Source organism: Vulpes lagopus, chromosome 9 (assembly GCF_018345385.1).
Source record: "Vulpes lagopus strain Blue_001 chromosome 9, ASM1834538v1, whole genome shotgun sequence".
Classification (NCBI taxonomy): domain Eukaryota; kingdom Metazoa; phylum Chordata; class Mammalia; order Carnivora; family Canidae; genus Vulpes; species Vulpes lagopus.
The window spans coordinates 618421-644211 of record NC_054832.1 but is presented as its reverse complement, the minus strand read 5'-3'; the positions used below and the strand labels follow the sequence as shown (position 1 = coordinate 644211).

The following is a 25791-nucleotide window of genomic DNA, read 5'->3' as shown; positions in this document are numbered from 1 at the left end:
TCGCCCATGCCCACCCATCCTTAGTTGACCAGGTAATACCCAGGCGTGGTCCTGACGGCACACGTGGAGCTCGGCGAAAGTGCTACCAGGAGGCACCCACCCCCACACTGGCTGCCACCGTGCTCTGGAGCCTCAGCTGGGCAGACCCTGCACCTCTTCTTGGGACTGCGTTTGGGCGCTCGGGCATTGGGCCAGAAGCACTCGCATGGTGAGGTCCCCTGTGCTGGGGACGCTGGAGTCGCTGGAGCAGCCTTGGAGGCTGTGAGTCTCTGCCAGGCTCCATGTGGTCAAGGGCTGCTGGCAGCTGGGACTTGGCTGGTTTCTCTGCAACCAACAGCCATGGCAGGTCAGGAGGGGCAGTGGGGGGCCCACCACCTGCCTGCCCCCCCAGGGGCCCCACCGCACCTGGTGATGAGCTGAGTATGGTGCAGAAGAGTGCGTGCGCGATGGGCAGCATCCAGCAGTGAGCAGCCACCTGCTGCAGGTCCAGGCGTGCCCGCGGGCGTAGCTGCAGCAGACCCCGGATCAGGTCCTGGCATTCTGTGGGCAAGGGCTCACAGCTCTGGCCCCCGACTGCCCGTCCTCTTGCGCAGGCCCATCACCACCAACAGTGGTGGCGGTTGGGAGGAGTCCTCCCATTCAGTCTACCCAAACACCGGGAGGGAGTCCACGCTTCACCAGTCGGGGGATGGAGGCACAGAGAGGGGAGATGGCCTGCCCCGGGCCGGCGCAGAGCTCAGCTCACGGGGGCGCTGCCTTTCCAGACACGGAGTCTGGGTCTGGGCCTCCCCCAGGCCAGCTGCCCTCTCACCTCTTGGCTGCAGTCACCTACCAGCCTGGGTTGGGAGTGGGGGACAGGTCAGCTTCCGTGCCACCGCCATGCCCCTCACTGCACAGGAGGACCCTTCTCTGGACCCAGGACTTTCTTTTCTTTTTAAAGATTTTATTTTTTTGAGACAGAGCAGGAAGAGAGGCAGGGGGAGAAGCAGACGCCCCCCTGAGCAGGGAACCCAATGGGGGTTCAATTCCAGGACCCCGGGGTCATGACCTGAGCCGAAGGCAGATGCTCCACTGCGGAGCCCCCCAGGTACCCTTGGACCCAGGTCTCTTGCCCACTTCCCAGAGCCATGCTGGGACTTTGGAGGAAGGCAGGGTGTTCTCACTCACCTGGGGACATGCCTGGCCTGAAGGTGGGGCCCTGGCGCATCAGGTGCAGCATGCGGTGTGGCTGGCGCTCCTTGAAGGGCAGCTTCCCAGTGACCATGGCATAAAGGATGATGCCCCTGGGGGCACAGGCTCCTCAGGGCAGGCCCCTTCTCTTGCCCTCCCACGGGACCCGCCTCTGCTGGGGTGCCTGTGGGCGCCACTCACAAGCTCCACAGGTCGGCCTGCTCCCCATTGTACTTCTTGCTCATGAGGATCTCAGGAGCTGTGTAGGCCACGGAGCCGCAGAAGGTGCTCAGCAGCGAGTTCTTGAGGCCTGACCGGTTGGCGAAGCCAAAGTCTGCAGGGGGCACACAGGGGGGCACAGGCGGGCAGTAGGCCCGGTGAGGGGAGGGAGGGGAAGGAGAGGCTTGGGAGGGACGGCTGTGGGGTGTCTGCAAGCACAGGTGCGGGCAAGTGAGGGGTCGGGCCTCCCAGGAGGGTCGAAGGTCAAGCCAGGTCGGGGTGGGGGGGTGTCGGGCGTCTGAAGCAGGCAGCGGCCCAGTCGGCCCAGTCGGTGAAGCGTCTGCCTTTGGCTGAGGTCATGATCTCGGGTCCGGGGATGGGGTCCTGGCTCTGTGCTCAGCAGGGAGCCTGCTTCAGCATTGTCCCTCTGCCCGCCCCCGCCCCCCACCACTCAGCGCGCTCTCTCCAAAATATATAAACAGATCTTTAAAACAATTAAAAACATTGTCTGAAGCAGGCCAGGGTCGAGGCTGGGGCCCGGGCCTGGACACCAGCTGAACACGGATGGGCGTCCTGAAGCAGGTGAAGGCTGGGGCGGGCGTCCGGGTGGCCCGGGGAGGAGGGCGGCGCTGGGCCACGGGCTCACCGCTCAGCTTTAGGAGGCCTCGGTCATCCAGCAGGATATTCTCACACTTTAGGTCCCTGCACGGGGAGGGGGAGGCGGGCTGGTCCCGGGCTCAGGCGGGCCCCTCGACGCGGGTAGGGGGCAGGCTGGGCGGCAGCCTCACCGGTGCACGATGCCAGAGCTGTGGCAGTGGGCCACGGCGCTGACCAGCTGCCAGAACAGCCCGCGGGCCTCGTCCTCTTCCAGCCCCGGGCGGCAGCGGTGGTCGGACACCGAGTTGATGTGTTCCAGCAGGTCACCGCGGGCTGCCAACTCCAGCACCAAGTAGGAGCGCCGGCTGTTCTGGTAGGTCTCATAGAGTTGTACCTGCCGGACCCCCAGCTCCCTGCTGTCACCCAAGGGAGTGCATTGGATCAGGGCCTCAAGATGGGGCTGGGACCCAAGCAGGACGGTCCCTGGTGGGAAAGTGGGTGGGCCTGGTCAGCAGGAGATGCACAGGATGGGCATGGGCTGTTTGGGGTCTCCACCTACCACGTTCAGGTGCTTGTAGGTGGCGTTGAGTGATGATATTTCACGGGGCAGGAACTTTTGGGAGAATTCCACGGGGGCCTCGGCAGTGGAGATAATCTTGATAGCCACCTGCAGGGGTGGAAGGCGGCCCTTGTGTGCCAAGCACAGCCCCTGAAGGGGGACGGGGATGGCCCCGTGCCCTTGGCGCACATTGCTCAACTTGACCGAGGCTGGGAAGCAGCGTGCTCGTGGGGCTATGCTGATCCTCCCCTCCCTTCCTGGCTAGGATAGGCTCAAGGGGTTCTGGAACTGGGAGTGGCCAGCTTGCGGGAGCCTTGAGGGGATACCAGGCCAGGAGGAGCCAGGGCGGCAGGGGGGTGCCTCAGTGGGGGGAGGACAGGGCCACAGAGCCCGCTGCGGGCCACCCCTGGGGAGATGGGCCTGCCTCACCATGGCATGGCGCTTGCCCCGCAGGTCGGAGGCCAGCTTGGGGTTGTGCCACAGGCGCTCGTGTGTGGCATAGGCCAGGTAGACTTTGGAGAAGGCCCCAGAGCCGATCTTCTTGGAAGACAGCAGGTAGCCGTTGTCCCTGCACTCGCGCACCTGCTCCATGAAGTTTAGCTGGTCCAGCTTTCGCCTGGCACTGCCCTTCATGGAGGCCAGGGCTCCCCAGAGGGGACAGGGTGGTCCAGCTCCCTGCAGAGCCTTGGCTAAGAGGACCGGTGAGACCTGACTTGGGTCAGAAGGGCTGGAGGAGTCTAGTGCGACCTGTGCCCCTTGGGGCTAGATCCCAGGACCCCAAATTTCTGAAGTCTTGCTGAGCCTAGGACAGAGACAGGGGAGTGACCAGGGCTGCAAGCCAACACAGTCGTGGACTGGTAGGGGGCAAGGCAGGCTCTGGGAAAGCAGGGGCAGATTCTAGAATGGAAGGTTCTAGAGCTGCCCTTGCATTGTGTCCTCAAAGGGGGGTGTCCCTAGGGCCTGCCTTCCTTGAGAACTGCTTGCTGGAACTAGCCCCATCCTGCACAGGGCTCACTCTGTGTGGGGGTGAGCCTCCCCAAGGTAAGGCCCACCGTAAGTGGGACTGGCCACAAAAGACCCTAAAGAAGCTTGCGGGGAGGGTGAGCGAAGGAAGGTGAGCAGGGTTTCCAAGGATATAAAGGACGGAAAGGAAACACAAGGAGTGCTCGCAACTGTTTCGGCTGAGCCCCTCATGCTGTGAGATGGTATCAAGGGGGCAGCCAGGTGTGCGGCAATAGAGGCTGAGCCGGAGGAAGGGCGTGGGGGCGGGAGCTACCTGGCTCCTCTGCTGTGGCCTAGAAGCTTCTGCCCAGCTCACGGTCAGCTGCAGGAGGCCTTGCCCCCAGAGGTCTCTGCAGACTTGACACATCCCCAAGGCAAGCAAGGCTCCCCAGTTTGGGCTCTAGGAGAGAGAAGCCCACCTGGACCCCCCCCTTCCCTTGGCCTCTAGCGCCTTCTGTGAGCACTGCTGTCACAGGGAGCGGTAGCTAACGTCACCGAGCACCTGCTGTGTGGCAGGCAGTATTGTGAGGAGACCTAGGAGCCCCAGCAGCCACCTCCCTTAGACCCTGCCTCGCAGTCCATGCCGGACGCCCCCTTCCCGTTGTAGGTGTTCACATCCTGGGTTTTGAAGTGGAGCGCAAACAAGTGGTGCCTGTCTTAAAAGGTTTCTTTTTTTTTTTTTTTTTTAATTTATTTATGATAGTCACAGAGAGAGAGAGAGAGAGGCAGAGACACAGGCAGAGGGAGAAGCAGGCTCCATGCACCGGGAGCCCGACGTGGGACTCGATCCCAGGTCTCCAGGATCGCGCCCTGAGCCAGACAGGCGCCAAACCGCTGCGCCACCCAGGGATCCCAAGTGGTGCCTGTCTTAAGGGTGACAGTTGGGGCAATTGGCATCCGGATGTGTGGTCTCTCTGCCATAGCTAGACGGCACAGTGGCTGTGGGCTGCCATCCTGGAGGTGTCCCAGGAGGGCCTGGGCCTTGGTGGAGGCTTGGTGATTGTCTGTGGACTTGACTTTTCCTCCACTGGGACCCGCAGCAGCCACGGTGTGCCTGCAGGGAAGGCCTGGGATCGGTCTGGTGGGGGACACCGTTTCTTATCCCTGGTGGACTGCGAGCTGCTTTAGAGCAAGTTTAATACTCCCCTGCTCACCCACCGCCCTTGTTTGTCACATCGTGTGGGATAGAGAAAATGTGGACAGCCTGCCTGGTTCGTTGCTGATGCGCAGGCTGGAGAGGAGAAAGCTCCGGATTTCAACAGAGGCGTGGTTATTCAGGCACTAGGGGGTTGGAGCTGCAAAACGGAATATCGTGTGGCTCTAGCCAGGGGTGTCCGTGCCTCTGAGCTGCTGTCGTCAAGCCTGGGAACCATGTCCCCTGTCACCTTCCCAGCTCCTACCAGGGCCACAACACAACTGGAAGCCGGTGAGAATCCTGAGGAGACGGGCAGGACCCGGAACGGTCACCAGCTCTGTCCACCCTCTCTTTGTGAAGTCTTTTGTGTCCTCCTCCGGCACTGCACCCCCGGTCATCCATCTAGCCCGTGAGATGCACGGAGCACCCATCATGGGCTGGGCTTGCTGCTGAGCACCAGGAGCAAATCACACACACGGGCCTTTCTCTCCGAGAGCTTCCAATTACAGACAGGACATTGGGGGGATCCCTGGGTGGCACAGTGGTTTAGCGCCTGCCTTTGGCCCAGGGCTTCACCCCGGGGTCCCGGGATCGAGTCCCATGTCGGGCTCCTGGCATGGAGCCTGCTTCTCCCTCTGCCTGTGTCTGTCTCTCTATGTCTATCATTAATAAATAAATAAAATCTAAAAAAAAAAAAAAGGGGGAGATTGGCATCAATAACGTGACAAAGCGAAAGGACGGCAGTGATGTCTGCTGGTGCACCTTGTGCCCCCGGGGGGTGAAGTCTGGCCGAGGCTGGGGGTGCTGGGCACTGGCCATGGACAGAGGCAAGGCTTGGGCTGGAAGGTGCGTCCTCCAGATGGGAGCTTGGGAAACGCCAGCCTCCTGCCCTAGAACTTCTCCGGCCGTGGAGTGGCTTGGGGCCGGGTGGTCGGGCTCCTCCTGGGGGGCCGGGCCCCACCTGCAGAGCCCCTCAGTGTCAGCCTTCGGGGTTCTGTCCTTGCAACAGAAGCAGGCTGAGCCCCTTCCCTCCCCGCCCAGGGTGTGCCCTGGGGCCCCACTCCGCAACCTCAGGCCGTTGCCCTCAGCGGACTCAGCCTGCTGCAAGCCGAGGACACCTGCCAGGCCCCGGATGCTGCTGACCACTTCCTTCTCCAGTCGCCCTCTAAGCTTCTGAAACGCACTCCCTTCTGGTGTGTGCAGGCCCCGATGATTTCAGCCTCCGGGCTGTACCGGCGCCAGCGCCCCCGCCGGGAGGGCAGCTCCTCTGCCCGCTGCTCCTTCGCGGCGCTTCTGTGCCTTATTCCCCGCCGCTGTCTCCGAGCCCAGGCCCGGAGGCGGACACCTGCTCATCCCCATCCGCGGGGGGGCGGCGGCCCCGGGCTGTCCGGGGTGTTGGGTGTTCAGTGTGTGCGTTCTCGCGTGAGCGATCACAGGGCATGAGAGTGCCCGCGTGTGTCCAGGTCGGGCCCACCTGGGCTGTGCACCTGGACAGGTGTGTGTCTGCGACGCGCCGAGGCGCCCCCCGGTGCGCGCCGGGGCCTCCGGGGTGCACCTGCACGCAGCCCGGCGCCGCGCGGGCCGAGCGGGAAGGGCACGCCCGCGCCTGCGCACTGGCCGGCAGCGTCTCCTGCGGCCAGCGCGGGGGCCGCGCTCGCGCCCAACCGCCGGGAGCGGCCGGGGGCGGGGCGGAGCACGAGGCGGAGACTGCGCACTCGCGCTCGCCGGGGCTCGGGGGGCGGGGCGGAGAGGGACGCGCCTCCGGCCAATGAGCGCAGAGATCGCGCGGGGGCGGGGCCGGGCGGCCGCGCGCCGGGCCGCGGTTGGCGGATGGGGCGGGGCGGGCTCGCGCTTGGTCCCGCCCACTCCGGGCGGGGGCTGGTGGGAGGGCGGCGCCCGGACGGCGGCGGCGGCCGCGGCTCCTCAGGTAAACCGGGAAGCGGGGCGGGCGGCGCTCGCTCGCACGGGCGCCCCTCGGGGGAGCCGGGGCCGCAGAGTCCGGGGGCCGCGCGCGAGGCCGGGTGGGGAGGCGCCCCGAGGTCGGCGGGCGAGCGCGAGGAGGGTCGCGGGCGCGGGGCTCAGGTGCGCCGGGCGTGCGGCGTCCCACCCGGAAGCGGCGGGCCGGGGGGCGGGGGAGCGTGTCCTGGTCACGAGGGCCTCGGCCGCGGGGACGGCGGTGGAGCTGCCCGGGCCGGAGGACGTGCGGCTCCGCGGCGGGGCGCTGGGCTCCAGGCCCGAGCCCCGAGCTGCCGCCCCGGGGTCCCCACGGCGCCCGCACGGCCGCGGTGCAGTCCTGGACCCCGAGGAGCCGTCGCGGACGGGGGGGGGGGGGGGGAGGGGACGTGAGTGCGCGGCGGGGGAGGCCGGGGGGTGCCGGGGAGGCCGGGGAGGCCGCCGTGGGGCGTGCGGCGGGGACGCAGGGCGGGCTGGGCTGCTGCTGACCCCGAGCCTCTAGCCCGGCGCCTCCCAAGAGCTGCGGGGAGTGAGGGGCCCTCCGGACCGTGCGCAGCAGCAGATCCGCGGACACCTGGGCAGCGCGTGGCGGGGATGGGGATGCGGCTGCGGGGATGGGGATGCGGCTGCGGGTCACCTGTCGCCCCAGCACCCTGCGGGCCTGGGGACGCTGCTCTCTGCAGGATCTTGATTTCGAGGCCTCCGCCGTGGTGGCCCAAGTGAGCAGGTGTCTCTGGTCTCTCTGTGGGGTCAGAGTGAAATGACCTGAGTTGAGCTCTCTTGGTTACCTTGAAACCAGCATCCAGGCTGCATCTTGCTGCTTCTCGCTCCCCGGGGCTGCCTGCTGCCTGCTGCGGGACGTCAGTGGGTCAGAGGTGGAAGCTGCAGGGCCGTGCTCGCCGGCGCTCACTGCCAGCCCCGCATGCTTGGAAGCAGGTGTGCGCCCTTAGCTCTTAGACCCGGGGCTCACTGAGGCCCAGGTAAGCAGCCAGGTTGTGGCCGGTGTATGATCAGCAGCGCCGGAGCTCATGAGCCTCTTCTATGAGCTGAATTATTTCATCTCCTTGAGGCAGGTGCTAGGCAGCCGCTGTGGCTCTTGGGGCTCCTGGCCAGTGCTCAGGGCATACTGGCTGCTGGAGTTGAGGACTGTGATTTCTTCACCCTTGGCTTTGGCGGTTTGCACGTGAACCCCATGACGCAGCTCGCTGTGGCTTGTGTTGAGAGTGTTTCCAAGGGACTGCGAGCAATGGGCCGTGGAACTGCCTTTCCCAGGTCATCAGCCCAGGTCCTAGCTGGTGGCCCTGGAAGTTGATTCTTCTCTGGCTCCTGTGCTACGAGGGAAGGTCCTGGGGGCCTGCTGCAGCGGTGGGTCCTTCCCATGACCCCACATGGTGGCCTGACTCCCCAGTCTCCCTGCACACGCCTGACCATCAGACGGGCTCACAGCTGCGTCTGGGCAGTGGTGCCCATGGGCTCGGTGCAGGCGGCCCAGCCCCTCCGTGTGTGGCAGCCACCATACATGTGGGTGTCCTTCCAGCCAAGGGCTAGGACTCTTGGGGCTGAGATGGTGCCTGGTCAGCACTAAATGGGGTGGGAGGACTGGGTTGTTGCGGTGAACCAGGAGGAAGTCTGAGTGCTTCTTCAACTGCCATGTGTAGGATGCAGGGAGGGAAGACCCCCTGAACCCTGCCTTCGTGACCTGTGCCAGCGTGCATCACAGCTCAGGCTGCATCACGGCTCAGGCGTAGGGCAGAGCCTGTGGGAGCCAGTCCTCGGTGAGTCCCGGCCGCTAACCAGCTTGGGTTTCTCTCACACCTGCTTGGCTGTGTGTATCAAAACAGATGGTGCCTCTAGGGCACTGACCGGGCAGTCAGTGCTCAGCACACCTGCTTCCTGCAAGTTGCAGGCTGCCTTCCAGGCCCAGACCCTTCCTTGTCTCTGCACCCTCCTCCCCTGCAAGCATTGGTTGTGGCTTGCCATGAGCAACCTGCTCACGGTTTGTCTCCACGGAGAGCAGGTTCTGGGCAGCTGTCCCTGTGTGTCCAGTGTCAGCACACAGATCACCTGGCCTGGGGCAGGGGCCGCGGACAGAACCTTACCTAACCGGTCTTGTTTAGCTGCACACACTGTGCTTTTCCATTGGCAGTCGAGCTCCGCTCTTTGCTCTGTAGTTCATACGAATTCACCACTTGCTCCCATTGGTTGTTTTTTTTTGAAAATCTGACCAGACCCCTGATTGGTATTTGTGTTTCTTCTAATACCTCTGTGCCCTTGTGGGAAGGTTTCTGTAGATACACGTCAAAACGTGGGTGATCCCATCACGTGGTGTCCGTAGGCTCCGCTGACTGTGCAATGACCGCAGCGCTGATGACATCTGTGCTAGCGGAGCATGGCTGTGTGCCAGGCCTTCCTCCAAGCCTTTCACTTGTGACACAACTGAAACCTGGTGCGAGAGTCCAGACCTTAGCATGTCCACGCTGTCCGCGGTGCGGTAGAGGCCAGTGCTCTCCCCTCAGTCTGCTGGATGTCTTTTCTGGGAATTCTGTATGCATGTTTGTCCATTTTTCTGTTTGTCTTGTTGATGTAGGTGAGCTCCTTTGCATCCTGGTGTTAGATTTCTCTCTTGTCTGTTATGAATGATTCGTCCTACTTTGTCTTTTATTTACCTTATGCTCTGGTTAGATGAGGTGTGTGAGCGTATAGAGTGGTGTGCATAGGTATAAGTATGGATATGGTTTTCAAATTTTTTTTTAAGATTTTATTTATTCATGAGACACAGAAAGAGAGAGAGAGAGACACAGGCAGAGACACAGGCATCCCCCTGCAGGGGATGCGGAACTTGATCCCAGGACCCCGGGGTCACGCCCTGGGCCGAAGGCAGACGCTCAACCACTGAGCCACCAGGTTTTCAAATTTAATGTATGTTTTTTTTTTTAATGTATGTTTTTGATTCAGAAACTGAAACTTTTTATTTATTTATTTATTTATTTATTTATTTAGATTTATTTAGTCATGAAAGACACACACGCACACACAGAGAGGCACAGGCAGAGGGAGAAGCAGGCTCCATGCAGGGAGCCCAATGTGGGACTTGATCCCAGGGTCCAGGATCATGCTCTGGGCCGAAGGCGGTGGTAAACTGCTGAGCCACCCGGGCTGCCCTCAAACTTTTTTTTAATAGTCAAACTGAATAGTGTTCACTAACATGTCTGGCTTAGAACATCCTTTCCTACTTCAACACTATAAAATATTTACTTGTACTTTCTACTCGGACTTTTACGTTTCATCCTTCCACTTTTAACTCTTACATGCGTCTAGAGTTTGTATTGGGATAAAGAGAGATGAGGGGGGCTAGTGTTTTCCTTGAGAGTTTAACTAGCTGTTTCAACACTATTTATTGACTAATCTGTATAATTTAAAAGTCTTTCTTGTATACTTTCTTCCTAATTGGTGTTCATTTCTGGACTTTTTATATAGTTCCATTGATTTGATACACTTTAACATAAATAGGACAAATCCTCCTCTTCATAAACTTTGAAAAATTGGGCAGCCCGGGTGGCCCAGCAGTTTAGCACCGCCTTCTGCCCGGGGTATGATCCTGGAGACCCGGAATCAAGTCCCACGTCAGGCTCCCCACAGGGAGCCTGCTTCTCCCTCTGCCTGTGTCTCTGCCTCTCTCTCTCTCTCTCTGTGTCTCTCATGAATAAATAAATAAAATCTTAGAAAAAAAAAAACTTTGAAAAACGTAACTGGCTATTCTTTTTCTTTTTTTAAATTGGGTATTCTTGTATGTTAATTCTTCTATATGAATTTTGGCCATTTCATCAAGTACCTTCCAATATCTTGATTCGTATATTTGTAGATTTGGAAAAATCGAGCTTTACAATATTGAGTCATATGGGAGGGTTTTGGTTCTATTCCTTCCATGAACAATTTTTTTTTAAAGATTTACTTGTTTTAGTGAGCTATCAAGTGGGGTGTAGGGGCAGGGTGTGAGAAGCTTACAGCAGACTCCCTGCTGAGCTTGGATCTCGATCCCCACACCCACAAGACCATGACCTGAGCTGAAACCAAGAGTCGGATACTCAACCGGCTGAGCTACCCTGCAGCCTCTGAACAGAACAGTTTTCTTCTTTTTTTTTTTTTTTTTTGACTGTCCTAAATTGTTTATTAGGTAAGAGTTTTACAAACATTACTTATATTAGCGGTAATGGTGGAGCTGGAGAGTATTGTGTCTTCTCCATGCCGCACGGCAAGAACCACCAGTAGTGTGGTGGAACTTGTGACCCTTCCCAAGGCCACGACTCTCGTGGCCTGCAGAGGTCAGCCCTCGCATCTCCCTGTGTTTGTGGACTGGTTTGGTGATCCACTGGGTGTCAGGATTTCTTCTGATAGCTTTATGGAATGGATCAATGAGGATAACCTCCAAGAATTTGTATGTGGAATCTTCGCCAACCCAGTAAGAATTCAAGACTCCCAGAGCTCCACAGTGGCGTCCAGCTCGCTCCTCTGCAACAGACTGAAGGCTTCGGGCAAACTTCAGCTGGTTAACACCATGATGGACAGGCTTGCCATAGGTAGCACCCTTAGGAACTGGGCGTTTGCGGCCACCACGACGCACACGAATCCGATATATGACATAACCTTGCTTGACCTCGTAGCCCAGTCTGCGCGCTTTATTGGGCCGGGTTGGGCGGGGGGCCCCGTGGAGCGCAGAGAGCTGGTGGTACTGCCAGCAGCGCACCCTGAGAAGGAAGCGCATGACATCGGACTGCTTCTTCCTCCATAGCTCCTGGATGTACTTGTACGCACCCATCTCGGCCTACCCTGATGGCTGCTGCCAGACGGAAAGGCTCTGAACAGTTTTCTAAAAAATTCTATGTGCACACTAAGGATAAAAACCAAAAAATTTTCCCTTGCTCACAGCGCATTGGAGAAGGCAGGCCTACTGGAGCATACAACTGTTAATATTTTGTGTTGATCCCATACCCATCATATGAACAAAGTGTTGTGGGAATATTGGATCACTTGCTGGGAAAGGTCGAGTGTCCTGGGTGACATAACAGGGATTGCTGTTGAGGAGTGAGCAGGAGTCCCCATGGTAGAGAGGCCAGGGCAGGGTGTACCTGCAGGGGCTGGCAGAAGCAGAGGTGCTGAGAGTGCAGGTGGCCAGGATGCCTAGAATGAGAGAGAAGCAGCGAGGGCTGCAGGCCTAGGCTGCGACAGCCCGTGCTGAAGGTGTGGGTTAGGTTCTGTGGGCAGCAGGGGGACTGGTAAGCAGCAGTGCGGCATGTAGGGTCGGCGTTGGCAGAGGTCAGCGCTCTGCACGTGGAGGAGGCAGGATGGTCAGGTGAGGCGGTCATCAGAGGTAGCACCTGGGGCGGGTGGGGCGTTGAGGGCCTTGTGTGAAGGGCAGAAGTAGGGAAAGGAGAGCAGTGGGGGGTGCTGATGGCTTCACAGTGGGTCTGTTACTGAGTAGCGTGTCTTGGTGCAGTGAATTTCATTCCCTTAGCAGTGTATTCAAAGAGCAGAAGGTTTTTGGGGCACGTGGATGGCTCAGTCAGTTAAGCCTCTGACTCTTGGTTTCAGCCCAGGGTCTTGGGATTGAGCTGTGTGTCTGCTTCCCCTGTCTCCCCTTCTGCTCCTCACCCTGCTCATGCTCTCTCTCTCTCTCTAAAACAAATCTTAAAAGAACAAGTAGAAGTTTTTTGATGAATTTCAGTTTATGAACCTCCCCCCACCACCACCAAAGATTTTTCTTTTGGTGTCAGTCATGGAGATTTTTTTTTTTTTTTTTAGTTTTTTTTTTTTTTTAATTTTTTAAATTTATTTATGATAGTCACAGAGAGATAGAGAGAGAGGCAGATACACAGGCAGAGGGAGAAGCAGGCTCCATGCACCGGGAGCCCGACGTGGGATTCGATCCTGGGTCTCCAGGATCGCGCCCTGGGCCAAAGGCAGGCGCCAAACCGCTGCGCCACCCAGGGATCCCCTAGTCATGGAGATTTTATTCAGTTTTTTTTCCCCCCAGAAATTTTAGAGTTTTAACTTTTACAATTAGGCCTGTAAATCATTTTGAGTTTTTGTATGTACTGTGAAGTATAGGCTGAAGTTTATTTTATCACATGTAGATGTTCAGTACTATTTGTTGAAAAGACTGTCCCTTTTCCACTGAATAGACTTTGTCCCTTTGTTGAAAATCGATTTGCCATGTAAGTTTTTTTTTTTTTTTTTTTTTTTTAGGATTTTGTTCATTTATTTGAGAGAGAGGGAGAGAGCAAGCATGAGTGGGATGAGGGGCAGAGGGAGAAGCAGATTCCCCACTGAACAGGGAGCCTGACGTGGAGCTGGATCCCAGGATTCTGGGATCATGACCTGAGCTGTAGACAGATGCTTAACTCACTGAGCCCCCCAGGTATTTCCATGTGAGTTGTAGAATTAGTCTGGTCAGTTGTGTGTTGTTTTTTTTTTTTTTTTTCTCAGCAAATGGCATGACTTTCCATTTTTGGTTGTCTATTGTTAGCAAATAGAAATACAGTTGACTTTTTATTTTTATTTTATTTTATTATTATTATTTTTTAAAGATTTTATTTTTTTTATTTAATCATGAGAGATACAGAGCAGGAGAGAGAGAGGCAGAGACACAGGCAGAGGGAGAAGCAGTCTCCATGCAGGGAGCCCGATGTGGGAATTGATCCTGGGCCTCCAGGATCAGGCCCTGGGCTGAAGGCGGTGCTAAACTGCTGAGCCACCCGGGCTGCCCTTGTTCCCTATTTTAAAGGGATAGCATTTAGTCTTTCACCATTAAGAATGAAGTTACTATAAAGAGCTAATGGTGCTCTTTATCAGGTTGAAGTCCCTTTTATTCCTGTTTGCTGATAATTTTTATTACAAGTGGATGTTGGATTCTGACAAATGCTTTTTCTGCATTTACTGAAACAATTATATGGTCCCCCCCCCTTTTTGGTCTGTCAATGTGAATTAAAAATGTGCTTAAAAATACTGAGCCATGGGATCCCTGGGTGGCGCAGCGGTTTAGCGCCTGCCTTTGGCCCAGGGCGCGATCCTGGAGACCCGGGATCGAATCCCACGTCAGGCTCCCGGTGCATGGAGCCTGCTTCTCCCTCTGCCTGTGTCTCTGCCTCTCTCTCTCTCTCTCTCTCTCTGTGACTATCATAAATAAATGAAAATTAAAAAAAAATTAAAAAAAAAAATACTGAGCCAAGCTTATATTCATGGGATAAACCCCATTTGGTCATGATGTATTATTCTTTTTACATGTTGTATGTGATTTGATAAAATATTAAGAATTTTTACATTTGTATCTATGAGGGATATTGGTCTATGGTGTTTATTATTTGTAATATCTTTGTCTACTCTTTTTTTTTTAATTTTTTTTATTTATTTATGATAGTCACAGAGAGAAAGAGAGGCAGAGACACAGGCAGAGGGCGAAGCAGGCTCCATACACCGGGAGCCCGATGTGGGATTCGATCCTGGGTCTCCAGGATCGCGCCCTGGGCCAAAGGCAGGCGCCAAACCGCTGCGCCACCCAGGGATCCCTATCTTTGTCTACTCTTATTCTCAGAATAATGCTGGCCTCATAGAATCAGTTGGGAAGTATTCCCTTATTTTCAATTTTTTGGGAAGAATTCATGTAGAGTTGGTATTATTTATTCCTTAAATGTTTGATAGAATTTCCCAGGAGAACCATCTAGGCCTCGAGCTTTCTCTGTGGGGAGGTTTTTAACTACAAGCTCAATTTCTTAATTAGATACTACCTTATTTAGATTTTTTTTTAACTTCAATGTTTTAATATCATGAAATACAAGTACAAAACATTGTACAAGTATATGTTGTACTACAGAGATGGAATAATACATTCATGTTATCAGACTATAACCCAGTGCTAGCCACTGTACCAATGGCTTTCCACAGGGATTTTTCTACTCTTTATATGAGATTTTATCATGAATAAAAAAGCTCACAAATCTTTTCAACCACTGCAGATTTATATTTATCTTAATATTCTTGTTCAGCTGCTTTGGAGACCATTAAGAAATACAGAATTGCCTTAGCCGAGAGTTTTAAGTGCCTAAAAAATTTTAATATTTCATGTTGGCCCAGATCTTCCTTACACTGGCATTGCAGAGACACTGTGCACTTCTATGGGGTTTATTTATTTATTTATTTTTTTAAAGTTACTATTTTTTCTTCTGCAGCTTTTTTTTTTTTTTTTAATTTTTATTTATTTATGATAGTCACAGAGAGATAGAGAGAGAGGCAGAGACACAGGCAGAGGGAGAAGCAGGCTTCATGCACCAGGAGCCCGACGTGGGATTTGATCCCGGGTCTCCAGGATCACGCCCTGGGCCAAAGGCAGGCGCCAAACCGCTGCGCCACCCAGGGATCCCCTTCTATGGGGTTTAAAAAAAAAAGCATTGTCTCAGTAGACAGCCCTCTTATGTTTGGGAAGGCAAATTACCATTTCTTGAAAAGTACAGACTATTGCAATAGTTATAGGCTAAGTAGTAATTCACGAAAATCCATTTATATAACACAAATAATAGCAACAGAGAGCCATAAAGCCCCACATATACTAAAGAAAACAAGTTTGGAAATATTTAAACTAACTATTTTTCCTACCTCTATACCGGTTTAGCCACATCAAGTGAGAGTAAATATCAGCCAATAAAGAAAAGTATTCAGCATTCTGCTTCCATAGCATACCTCAGCCATCTCGGCTAAGACTTTTTTATGACAAACCAAAAAAAAAAAAAAAAAAAAGGATAAAAGTTGCATTTACTTTGCTGAAAATTAAAATAAAATAATGCTGATTTCATAAAATATCTGAAACTAACTTTGTTTCTATAATAAAATGGTGGCTATCTTTTTTGAAGTTTTAATTACCATTCTTGCCATTAAAAAAAAAATCTATCAAAGTCATGTCAACCTTTAGGTATAAACTTTGGGGTACTTAACGTGTTTGGAAAACTGAACCACATTTTTATTTTTTATTTTTTTATTATTTTTTATTATTATTATTTTTTTTAAATTTTTATTTATTTATGATAGTCACAGAGAGAGAGAGAGAGAGAGAGAGGCGCAGAGACACAGGCAGAGGGAGAAGCAGGCTCCATGCACCGGGAGCCCGATGTGGGATTCGATCCCGGGTCTCCAGGATCGCGCCCTAGGCCAAAGGCAGGAGCCAAACCGCTGCGCCACCCAGGGATCCCTGAACCACATTTTTAATTGCCAGCATTATGCTTTGTTCTTGGTAGAATCATCTTTGTTTCTTCTTTTTACATCCCAGTTATAAACCCTGGCCAGATTGACTTCAGTGGTAGTCAGTTGGTCGCGAAGAAAGTCAAGATCTTCCTCAAGAGAATCAATATTTTTTGTGGCAGTTGATAGGTTCTTTTCCAACAATGCTGAGCTTCATCAATATCATATTCAAGCATTACATTAGCCCCCAACCACAGACACACTTTATCAGCAGGAGGAACTGAAGCTTTGCAATACAGGTTATCTGCCAGTAAGAATCTGGTCTCCAGTGAACCAGTGGACTCTTTTTTCTTCTGCATGTATTTTAGAATTTCTAAAGTCTGCTTAATTTCAGCAATCTAACCTTTTAGCCTCCTTTTCTTTTGAGCAAGGTTGAGTTCCGTAAACTTATACTTCTGGTACTGTTCATCCAGCTTCTTCAGCACTGTATCTGCAGTCTCGTTCCCAGGCTGTTTCACGAAGGAATCTACATCTTCCACTAACAGGGCCTCCGGAATCCCCAGGGGGAGCCGCCACCCACTCCCCCCGCGGCCACTTCTCCCAAGCCACAACCGTCCTTAGGTCCTTAGCCGTCGCCATCTAGGAGGAGCGAGCGCACGCCGAACGGCCTACCTTATTTAGATTATCTATTTCCTCTTTCATAAGCTTTAGTGGTTTGTGTGTTTTAAGGAACTTGTCTGTCTTTATAATTTTTTTAAATTGAGGTATAATTGACTTGACTATTTCTTTTCTTTTCTTTTTTTTTTAAGCTTACTTATTTACTTATTTAAGTAATCTCTACACCCAACATGGGGCTTGAACTCATGACCATGATCCTGAGACCAAAAGTCTCACGCTTCTCTGACTGAGCCAGCCGGGTGCCCCTGACTTGTCTATTTCTTTTAAGATGTCCAGTTTACAAAAAACAAACAAAAAAAGATGTCCAGTTTACTTTTTAAAAAGTTCAATTTACTGGCATAAAGTTATTCATAATGTATTTTTATTTTCTTTCTAGTATCTCTAGAATCTATAGTGATGTCACCTCTCATTCTTGATACTGGTAATTTGTGTCTTTTTTTCCTGATCTGTCAGGCTAGAGGTTATCAAATTTATTGATCTTCTCAAATAACTAGGCTTTGGTATCATAGACTTTTTTTTTTCTATTCTGTTTTCTATTTCTTTGTCTTATGTGCTAATATCTATTATTTCCTTTTGGTTCATTTGTGTGTCTAGTTTTTTTTAAAGATTTTGTTTATTTGAGGGCAACCCGGGTGGCTCAGCAGTTTGGCACCGCCTGAGGCCTGGGGCATGATCCTGGAGATCGAGTCCCATGTCAGGCTCCCTGCATGGAGCCTGCTTCTCCTTCTGCCTCATGTTTCTGCCTCTCTCTGTGTCTCTCATGAATAAATAAATAAAATCTTAAAAAAAAAGATTTTATTTATTTGAGAGAAAGAGCACATGAATGGAGGGAGGAGCAGAAGGAGAGGGATAAGCAGACTCCATCCACGCTGAGCACAGAGTCTGACATGGCGCTTGATCCCATGAGCATGAGATCATGACCTGAGCCAATATCAAGAGTCAGACGCTTAACCAACTGAGCCATCCCTGCACCCTTGAGTGTCTAGTTTCTTAAGGTGGAAGATCACAACATTCTTCTTTTCTAATACAGACATTTGGTGTTATAAATTTCCCCAAAATTTTGATATATTTTTTCATTTTCATTCACTTCAAAATGCTAATTTTACTTTTGATTTCTTTTTTGCCTCATGCATTATTTTGAAACATATTGAGTAGTTTTTAAAATATTAGAGGATTTCTCAGATGGCTTTCTCTTACTGATTTTTTTTTTTTTATAAATTTTTATTTATGATAGTCACCCAGAGAGAGAGGCAGAGACACAGGCAGAGGGAGAAGCAGGCTCCATGCACCGGGAGCCCAATGTGGGACTCGATCCTGGGTCTCCAGGATCGCGCCCTGGGCCAAAGGCAGGTGTTAAACTGCTGCGCCACCCAGGGATCCCTCTCTTACTGATTTTTAATTTAATTCCATTGTAGTCAGAAAACTTTGTATGACTTGAATTCTTTTTTTTTTTTTTTTAAGATTTTATTTATTTATTCGTCAGAGACAGACAGGCAGAGACACAGGTAGAGGGAGAAGCAGGCTCCTCACAGGGAGCCTGATGGGGGACTTGATCCTGGAACCCTGGGATCATGCCCAGAGCTGAAGGCAGTCGGTCAACTATTGAGCCACCCAGGTGTCCCTGTATAACTTGAGTTCTTTTAAATTTACTGAGATTTGTTTTACTGCCCAGAATATAATCAGTCTTGGTAAATATTTCATGTGCTTTTGGAAAGAATATATATTCTCCTGTTGATGAATAGACAGTTCTGTAAATACTACTTAGGTCAAGTTGGTTGACAGTATTGTTCAGGTCTTCTGTACCCTTACTGATTATATGTACAATTGTTTTGCCAATTATAGAGAAATCTATAATTTGTACAGTATATGAAACTGTCTAAATGTCCTTGTCTACTAATTTTTCTCCATCATTTCTGGATCAGTTTCTATTGCTGGATTCATCTTCATTATGGGTTGTATTTTTTTTGCTTCTTTGTATGCCTGGTAATTTTTGATTGGATGCCAGACATTGTTGGTGCTGGATTATTTTTGCGTTTCTCTTATGGTTCTTGAACTTTGTGCTGGGATGTAGCTAAGTGACTTAGAAATAATTTGATTTTTTCAGGTCTTACTTTTAGCTTTGTTAGATAAGACCAGAACAGCATTTATTTTACAGCTATTTTTTTACTGTGGCAAAGCCCTTTTGAATGCCCTTCCCAATACGCTGTGAGTTGTGATGTTGTCCCCTCTGCTTCATTCAATGAAGCTGGGAGCAGCTTCATTCCTGGCCTGTTGGGAGTTCTTTTTTCTTTTTTTTTTCTTTTCTCTTCTCTTCTTTTCTTTTTACTAAAGATTTTATTTATTCATGAGAGACAGAGAGAGAGAGAGAGAGAGAGGCAGAGACACAGGCAGAGGGAGAAGTAGACTCCATGAAGGGAGCCCGACGTGGGACTCGATCCCGGGTCTCCTGGATCATGTCCTAGACTGAAGGCGATGCTAAACCAGAGCCACCGGGCTGCCCGGGATTTGGGATTTTTTTTTTTTTTTTTTTTTTTTGCCACCTTCTTGCTCTGCCACAAATGAAATGTGTACTTTTAGATACTTTCCAGGAAGAAAGGGGAAACACCTTTTGATGCCAGCATCTTCAAAACAGAGTCTTCTCCATCTGCTTTCTATCTGCCTGGGATTCCTGGAGATTTCTGGTTTGCTAATTTTATCTGGTTTTCTAGTGCTTTTGTGGATTTATTCTTTTAATACTTGCATCACTGGGACACCTGGCTGGCTCAGTCAGTAGAGCACGAGACTATTGATTTTGGGGTTGTGAGCTCAAGCACCACGCTGGGTGTAGAGAGATTACTTTAAAAGAAAAGTTTTAAAAAACAAAATAAAAAATTGCATCTTTTCTGTCATTTTGTTGAGGTTCTGGTGGGCTGGATGCAAACTTGGGGCTGGCCTGCCTTCCTGAACTAGAGTTCTCACTTACTTGTGTTTCTGCTACCACACACCCCGTGATTTCTCACTGTGCTGCTTTCCTTGTTGTATGTCCGTAGCCAGGTGGGTGTCATCTGGCTCGGTTAGGGGAGGTCACGGCAACTCGCCTGTATCATCTGTGTCCTTTTGTGTGTGAGAGGTAGTGAGGGGAGGGCCCAGGGAGGAAGTGATCGGTGAGGGGTGGAGGAGTTGCCAGCGAACAGGAGGCATCCGTGATAGCGTCAGCCACCACGCCGAGGGTCTACCGCCCCTCTGACCTTAAGGACCTTGGAGAGTTTGGATCCCTGGGTGGCGCAGCAGTTTAGCGCCTGCCTTTGGCCCAGGGCCTGATCCTGGAGACCTAGGATTGAATCCCACATCGGGCTCTTGGGGCATGGAGCCTGCTTCTCCCTCTGCCTATGTCTCTGCCTCTCTCTCTCTGTGTGTGACTATCATAAATAAATAAAAATAAAATGTATATATAATGCTTTAAAAAAAAAAAAGGACCTTGGAGAGTATGACATAGGTTTGAGCTTGTGACCATGTGGCAAAGAGGCAGAGGCACTTTGTGTATTGACGGACTTTATTCTTTGGGTTGTTTCAAGGTGTGCACTGTTTGAAAACTGCCCCCCCCCCTTTTTAGGATTGATTTATTTATTTGAGAGAGAGAATAAGGCAGGGGCAGAGGCAGAGGGAGAGGAAGAGAATCTCAAGAAGGCTCCCCAGTGAGTGTGGAACCTGACGTGGGGCTCCACCTCATGACCCTGAAACCGTGACCTGAGCCGAGACCAAGAATCAGATGCTCAACCCACTGAGTCACCCGGGGTCCCCCAGAGCAGCACCTCTCCAATGCCATGGGCTGTTTGGATGATTGGTTTCTGGTGCCTGGGAACCCACTGGATCCCCATGCTGCTCATGCGGCTTCAGGCCAGGGAGACTCACTGAGCGCTGTGCTAGAACCCTCGGCCCGGGGCACCTGAGCCTGCTGAGATCGGGGCCCCGTTCTTGGCCTTTGGGGCAGCTTTCCCTGCTATGCACGGACTGCCAGTGATGCCAGCCTTCCGTGTGCCCTCTCTTCTTTACGGAGTGAAGGAGGCTGCTGGGGATCCCTGGGTGGCGCAGCGGTTTGGCGCCTGCCTTTGGCCCAGGGCGCGATCCTGGAGACCCGGGATCGAATCCCACATCGGGCTCCCGGTGCATGGAGCCCGCTTCTCCCTCTGCCTGTGTCTCTGCCTCTCTCTCTCTCTCTGTAACTATCATAAATAAATAAAAATTAAAAAAAAAATCAAAAAAAAAAAAAAAAAAAAAGGAGGCTGCTGTAGGTGGAGGCAGTGACCGCACTTGCCCGGGTCACCATGTGGGTTGGTGACAGCCTGGCAGGGTTGCCAGCTGGGGCAGATAGCTCCCCCAGGAAAAGGGACTGAAATCATGTGGGGTTTTTTAATGAGGGTTTTTTTTTCTTTTAATTTTTGTAGAGGGAGCACGTGTGGAACAGGGAGGGGGCGGAGAGAGGGAGAAAGTCTCAAGCCGACTCCCCACTGAGCATGGGACCCAAAGTGCGGTCCATCCCAGGATCCCACAATCACGAGCTGAGCCAAAATCAAGAGTTAGAGGCTAATGGACGGAGCACCCTCAGGGGCTCATGTTTTTTTTTTTTTTTAAATTTTTTTGTAAAGACTTTATTTATTCATGAGAGACAGAGAGAGAGAGAGAGAGGCAGAGACACAGGCAGAGGGAGAAGCAGGCTCCTCACAGAGAGCCTGATGCGGGACTTGATCCCAGGACTCCAGGATCACACCCTGAGCTGAAGGCAGGCCCTGAACCACTGAGCCACCCAGGGATCCTGGGGCTCATGTTTTTTTTTTTTTTTTTTTTTTTTTTCTGGGGCTCATGTTTTACACAAACACTGACTGGCTGTAAGCTGGAAGGCGGATGGCTGACCTCTTGCTTTTGCTTCCCCCAGGCTAGTGAAGAAGCTGTCCATGCTCACGCCGGGTGAGGGAAGCCGAGATGACAGAGCCCTACGTGAGGAGTGAGTGCCTGGGCTGCGTGGGCCCCTAGGGCGGGACACGGGGTGGAGTAGGCACCTGGAGGCTGGGAGGGAAGGGCTGTTGCCTGGGCGGCTTTCTCTCCATGCTCACTAGGAAGCAACGTTCGCTAGGAAGCAACGATGACAACGAAAACCAAAGTAGTTGTAGTAGTTGTCTCTGCAGCTGCCGAACGGGCGGGTAGGCCACTGGCTCAGGGCGTCGCGGGGAGTGGTGCTTGCTGGGCCCTGCGCCTTTGTCCCTTCTACACAAGGCCTGGTTCCAGCAGCCGCTCTGGCTGTCTGCTCTGTTCCTGCAGCCGCAGCCAGCAGTTTGCTGAGCTCACGGGGAGACCCATCCCTGCCCCACAGAGCTCTGTCCCCAGGAGTGAGGTGCTAGAAGCACCATGGCAAGCACCACGCCCTGTGCTCCAGGGACACCAAGGGTGACAGGGTCCTGTCCAGGGGGGCCGGGGGGGACTGGTCAGGAAGGTGTAGGGCATTGACCAGTGGGGATAGGATGATGCGTCGTCTTTGGGTGCAGTTGGTGGGACTCCCTAGCATGGGGCAGTTGGCCACCTGGGGGCAGCTTCCTGAGGCACCTGAGGCACCTGGCCCTCAGCCTGTAACATCTGCGTTTTACAGCAGCCGCGGTCCAGTGGGGGCAGGAGATGTGAAGCAAACCCAGCCTGGGGTGTAAGGTCAGGGTAGAGTTAGCCAGAGTGCCCTCAGAGCAGGCGCCAGTGGGCCCCAGGGACCCTGGCAAGCAAGGTGGAGGGAGGCAGCACGGGTGCCTCAGGTGTGTATGGCTGAGGTGTGTAAGGAGGCCAGGCAGTGGGCAGCGGGGTGGTTGCCGAGGCAGCGGGAGAGTGCAGGAGTGTGAGGGGGCAGGCGTCCTCCAGTTGGCAGGGTTGGCCGGGCCTGAGCGCACACCCTGGACTTTGTCTTCGTAGAGCTGTCCACCATCCTGCTGGATGCCGTCACCGACAAGGACCCTCTGGTGCAGGAGCAGGTGTGTGGCGCCCTGTGCGCCCTGGGAGACGCACAGCCAGCGGAGGTACTCAGAGCCTGTGAGGAGTACCTGTGGCAGCATGAGAAGGTATTCCTGCCAGGGCCGTGGGGTGGGGGGCAGGTGAGCTGCCGTTCTGGGGGGCAGAGCTGAGGGTCTTTGGGGCGGGGTCTGCAGGGGAGGGTGGGCCCAGACCTGTGGAGCCAGGTTGCTGTGGGCAGAAAGCCACACCTACAAGTCCAAGTTCCCCGGAGATGGGGCGTTTCCAGGGCAGACGAGCCGCCGTGCCTCGTGGCCTGTGGGTTGGTCCTGTCACGGGGCACTGGGTGGGGCTGGTCAGCAGCACAGTGTCCAGCTGTCCTGGTGTTGCCATCCCAGTTCACTCACTGACTAGAGGCCGGACAGCTCTTCCTGCCAGGCTCTGTGCTGCCCCCCAAGGGAAGACATCCCCTTGTCATCAGCTGCAGTGAGGGATGGGTGGACCAGTGCTCTGACTCTGCGGGGGCCGCCCAAGGAGGCCATGGCCTTTCCCTCGCTGCCCTCCTGCAGATTGCTAACTTGGCAGAGGTGTGACACACTCCTGGGGTCTCGGTGCCACTGCTGCCCAGCATGTTCCGCGCGTGCCATGGGGAGGCTTGGAGCCGGCTCCTCTCCTGGACCCGCTGCCGGCCCCTGGGCCTTGGCTCTGACACTGCTGGCTCCCTGTCCTCTGGAGCAGTCGTGTGCCGTCTCAGTATGTGGTTTGGGCCCATCCTGGAAGGGAGAGAGACTTCTGCAGCCTTAAAAGACCATTTTTCTTTTTGTTTGATTTAACACCTTGATAAAAAGGGATCTTTCTACAGCGGGAGCTGATCCTCTCCTGGATCAACTGCGTCCTGCTGAGCGGCAGCCCTGTGACACCTCGTGCTGAGGGCCTCTCCTTCCTCCCTGTGGCTCTCCTCGCTGTCCCCGGGCTTATGTGCTTGTGCAGGAGCCCTAGGGCGCCCGTGGGCACTGTGAGTGCAGACGCCCCGTTGGTGGCGTGCATCGGGAGGGCACACCCCCACGCTTGGGCACCGTGTGCATCCTCCATGGCTCTTCTGTGGTTTGTGGAGCTTCGTGCTGTTGCTGTGCCGGACCCCAGGGTCCTCCATGGGCTGAAAGGCTCCATCGCCGTGATGCACTGAATCAGTGTCTGATTGTGAAAGCGGATTGGGGCCGCCCTGGCCACTTGAGGGTGTGGCTGTGGCCAGGGAGTGCCTCCTGGAGGCAGCTGCCAGGGCCTCGGTTAGCTATAGCAATTCGTTGGAAAATTAAGTGTGCTTCATGCTTGTCATTTTCTAGCTCATGGTTTTACCCCTCTTCCAGCGTTTTTGGTTTCTTTAACCAACTTAAAAATGAGAATCTTCCTTTACCTTTGCATATTTCCCGCATGACGTGGGAAGCTCTCCTACAGAGGCTGCTCCCTTGCAGGCACCTCCTTCTCCCCTAGGCCGCCTCACTTCCAGTTTCTGCCACGTGCTTATGCTTCATGACAGCTTGCCTGGGCCATGCCTCGGACAGGGTGCACACGCTTCACATCCCACGGACTGTCCCCAGAGGGAGTGTGGGAGACAAGTGCCTGGGGAAACAGGGGCAGAAATAGCCACCTTGGTGTGTCGGGGTCACGCCAGCAATAGCAGGCTGGTACTAGTCACCGTTCTGCAGGCCTGGGTGCAAGGTCACCCTGCGGCAGATTCCGTGTGTGCTGGGGACCCACTGCTTGGTTTAGAGGCCACCTTCTTGCCATGTCCTCCCACGGCAGAGGGCAGGCGGGTTCTCTGGGGTCTCTCTAGAAGGCACCGACCCCAGTGGTGGGGTTCCACCCTCATGGCCCACTCGCCTCCCGAAAACCCCGCTTCCACTACCATCACTTTGGGGTTAGGTTTCCACGTAGGAATCTCAGGGAATCCTGTAATAACAGTTACAGTTTGGAAACCAAGCTTCCAAATAGTGATCGGAGTTTTTGTTCTCTCTGTTCTTACTGCTTTTCTGGGCTGGTTTTCTCTAGAAAGTCATTCTACCGTAAGGGAGTTTTGACGGGCCGCTCGTCAGCACACTCCAGGTCCCCCCATGGAGGCTGTAGGGTCCGCAACAGGCAAGCCCACGTGTGGGTGTGGGTCCTGTCGCCCAGGGCCACTCAGCGTGAACCATGTGAACCCACTCCGTCCGTTAGGAGTGGAACGGATTCCCCAGTCACGTAAGGGACTTTGATCCTGACATCAGAACAGAGTGACATGGGACACGGTTGCAGCTGGAGCAGAGAATTTCTCTGGTGCAGTTAGTTATTCTGCTGGGGTTACAATCCCAGTCTGCTTAAGTGAGCAGCTTCTACACACTCAGGCCGGGACCTGAGGTGGCTGCACGGGGACCATGTGGTGACTGAGCTTTGTGTCCCGTGGCCAAGGCTGGGCCCACACCTGCCCCAGGCCTGTATCGGCAGCAGGCGAGCCTGTGCGCTGCCCCTTGTCTGTCCCAGTTCGGATCCCGCCGTGCTAGAGTGACCCAGAGGGCTGTGGCGTTACCCCTGTGCGTGCCGAGCCTGCTGAGGCCCACGGAACCTCGTCAGGGAACGTCACCTACACCTCGCTCTGATGTGACTGCTCTTCTGCCCATTGAACTTTGCAGAGCAATGGAAAATGGGGAAAAACCCTTTTCTTTAAAAATAAGCAGCTCTATCAAATTATCAAATAATGAGCAGTCCCTATCAAAATTTCAGTGAGGATTTTTTTTTTTCTTTTTTTTGCGGAAGTAGAAAACGCTGTCCTCAAATTCATGTGCAATCTCACGGGGCCCCAGATATTACCCAGGCAGTGCTGACAGAGAACAAGGCCGGAGGGGCTCACTTCTCGACTTCAAAACTTACTAGAGAGCTGCTGGGGTCAAACAGTGGTAGAGACCAGCTAGAGACAGACACACAGACCAATGGAATAGGGTCAAGTAAACCCTCGCATGAGCGGTCAGAGGAGTTTTGACAACATTTATTATCAGGACAAAACCGAAGACGAGCTTTGGCCCAGAAAACCAGGGCAGGTTTCCCGTGATCTGTTCATGTATCTAGAGATGTTTATGTCGGGTGTTGGCTTTTTTCAGGAACAAAAATCCTGCTGGTCTGTGGGCGTGGTGTGGTGTGGCCAGGGCTCTCTGGCCTCGGTGGGAGGGAGCCCTGGCCTGGCTGAGCCGTGCCGTGGGCCGTCACCCCTGCTGTCGGCGTTGGCTGCGTTTCTCTGGCGCACAAGCTCGGTCCTGAC

The 25791-nt window shown here is 53.4% G+C and overlaps 3 protein-coding genes and 1 pseudogene across 11 annotated transcripts in view; 1 reads left to right on the top strand and 3 right to left on the bottom strand.

Moving 5' to 3' along the window:
• Positions 1-82: 82 nt before the first annotated feature.
• Positions 83-3232, bottom strand: LOC121498981 (testis-specific serine/threonine-protein kinase 5-like). Its single transcript, XM_041769417.1, has 8 exons — positions 2975-3232; positions 2546-2653; positions 2178-2380; positions 2036-2091; positions 1372-1504; positions 1168-1283; positions 406-540; positions 83-324 (listed from the first exon to the last, which is right to left on the bottom strand). Exons 1-8 carry the CDS (start codon positions 3176-3178, stop codon positions 83-85), a joined length of 1197 nt encoding a protein of 398 aa, XP_041625351.1. The 5' UTR covers positions 3179-3232.
• A 3308-nt stretch (positions 3233-6540) lies between these two features.
• MROH1 (maestro heat like repeat family member 1) overlaps positions 6541-25791 on the top strand; it is a 67173-nt gene continuing 47922 nt past the window's right edge. For 2 of the 9 annotated variants that reach the window (XM_041768703.1, XM_041768702.1), the window contains exons 1-4: positions 7635-8156; positions 8294-8410; positions 21451-21519; positions 22467-22612. In XM_041768703.1, coding sequence (XP_041624637.1) covers positions 21498-21519; positions 22467-22612 — 168 coding nt within the window. In that variant the 5' untranslated portion in view covers positions 7635-8156; positions 8294-8410; positions 21451-21497. The other 7 variants (XM_041768696.1, XM_041768698.1, XM_041768697.1 and 4 more) reach the window with 7 other exon arrangements.
• Positions 10360-11967, bottom strand: LOC121498726 (60S ribosomal protein L15-like). The gene has a single exon (XM_041768834.1). It carries the CDS (start codon positions 11449-11451, stop codon positions 10837-10839), a length of 615 nt encoding a protein of 204 aa, XP_041624768.1. The 5' UTR covers positions 11452-11967; the 3' UTR covers positions 10360-10836.
• Positions 15874-21471, bottom strand: LOC121498980 (annotated as a pseudogene).

Bases quoted from the DNA above. Each gene is read 5' to 3' on its own strand.
- LOC121498726 (XM_041768834.1), bottom strand. From the start codon at position 11,451: ATGGGTGCGTACAAGTACATCCAGGAGCTATGGAGGAAGAAGCAGTCC.
- LOC121498981 (XM_041769417.1), bottom strand. From the start codon at position 3,178: ATGAAGGGCAGTGCCAGGCGAAAGCTGGACCAGCTAAACTTCATGGAG. The intron at 1,284-1,371 runs GTGAGTGGCGCC...CTGTGCCCCCAG, and splicing joins CAGGCCGACCTGTGGAGCTT to GGGCATCATCCTTTATGCCA. The intron at 325-405 runs GTGCGGTGGGGC...TGTTGGTTGCAG, and splicing joins CATACTCAGCTCATCACCAG to AGAAACCAGCCAAGTCCCAG.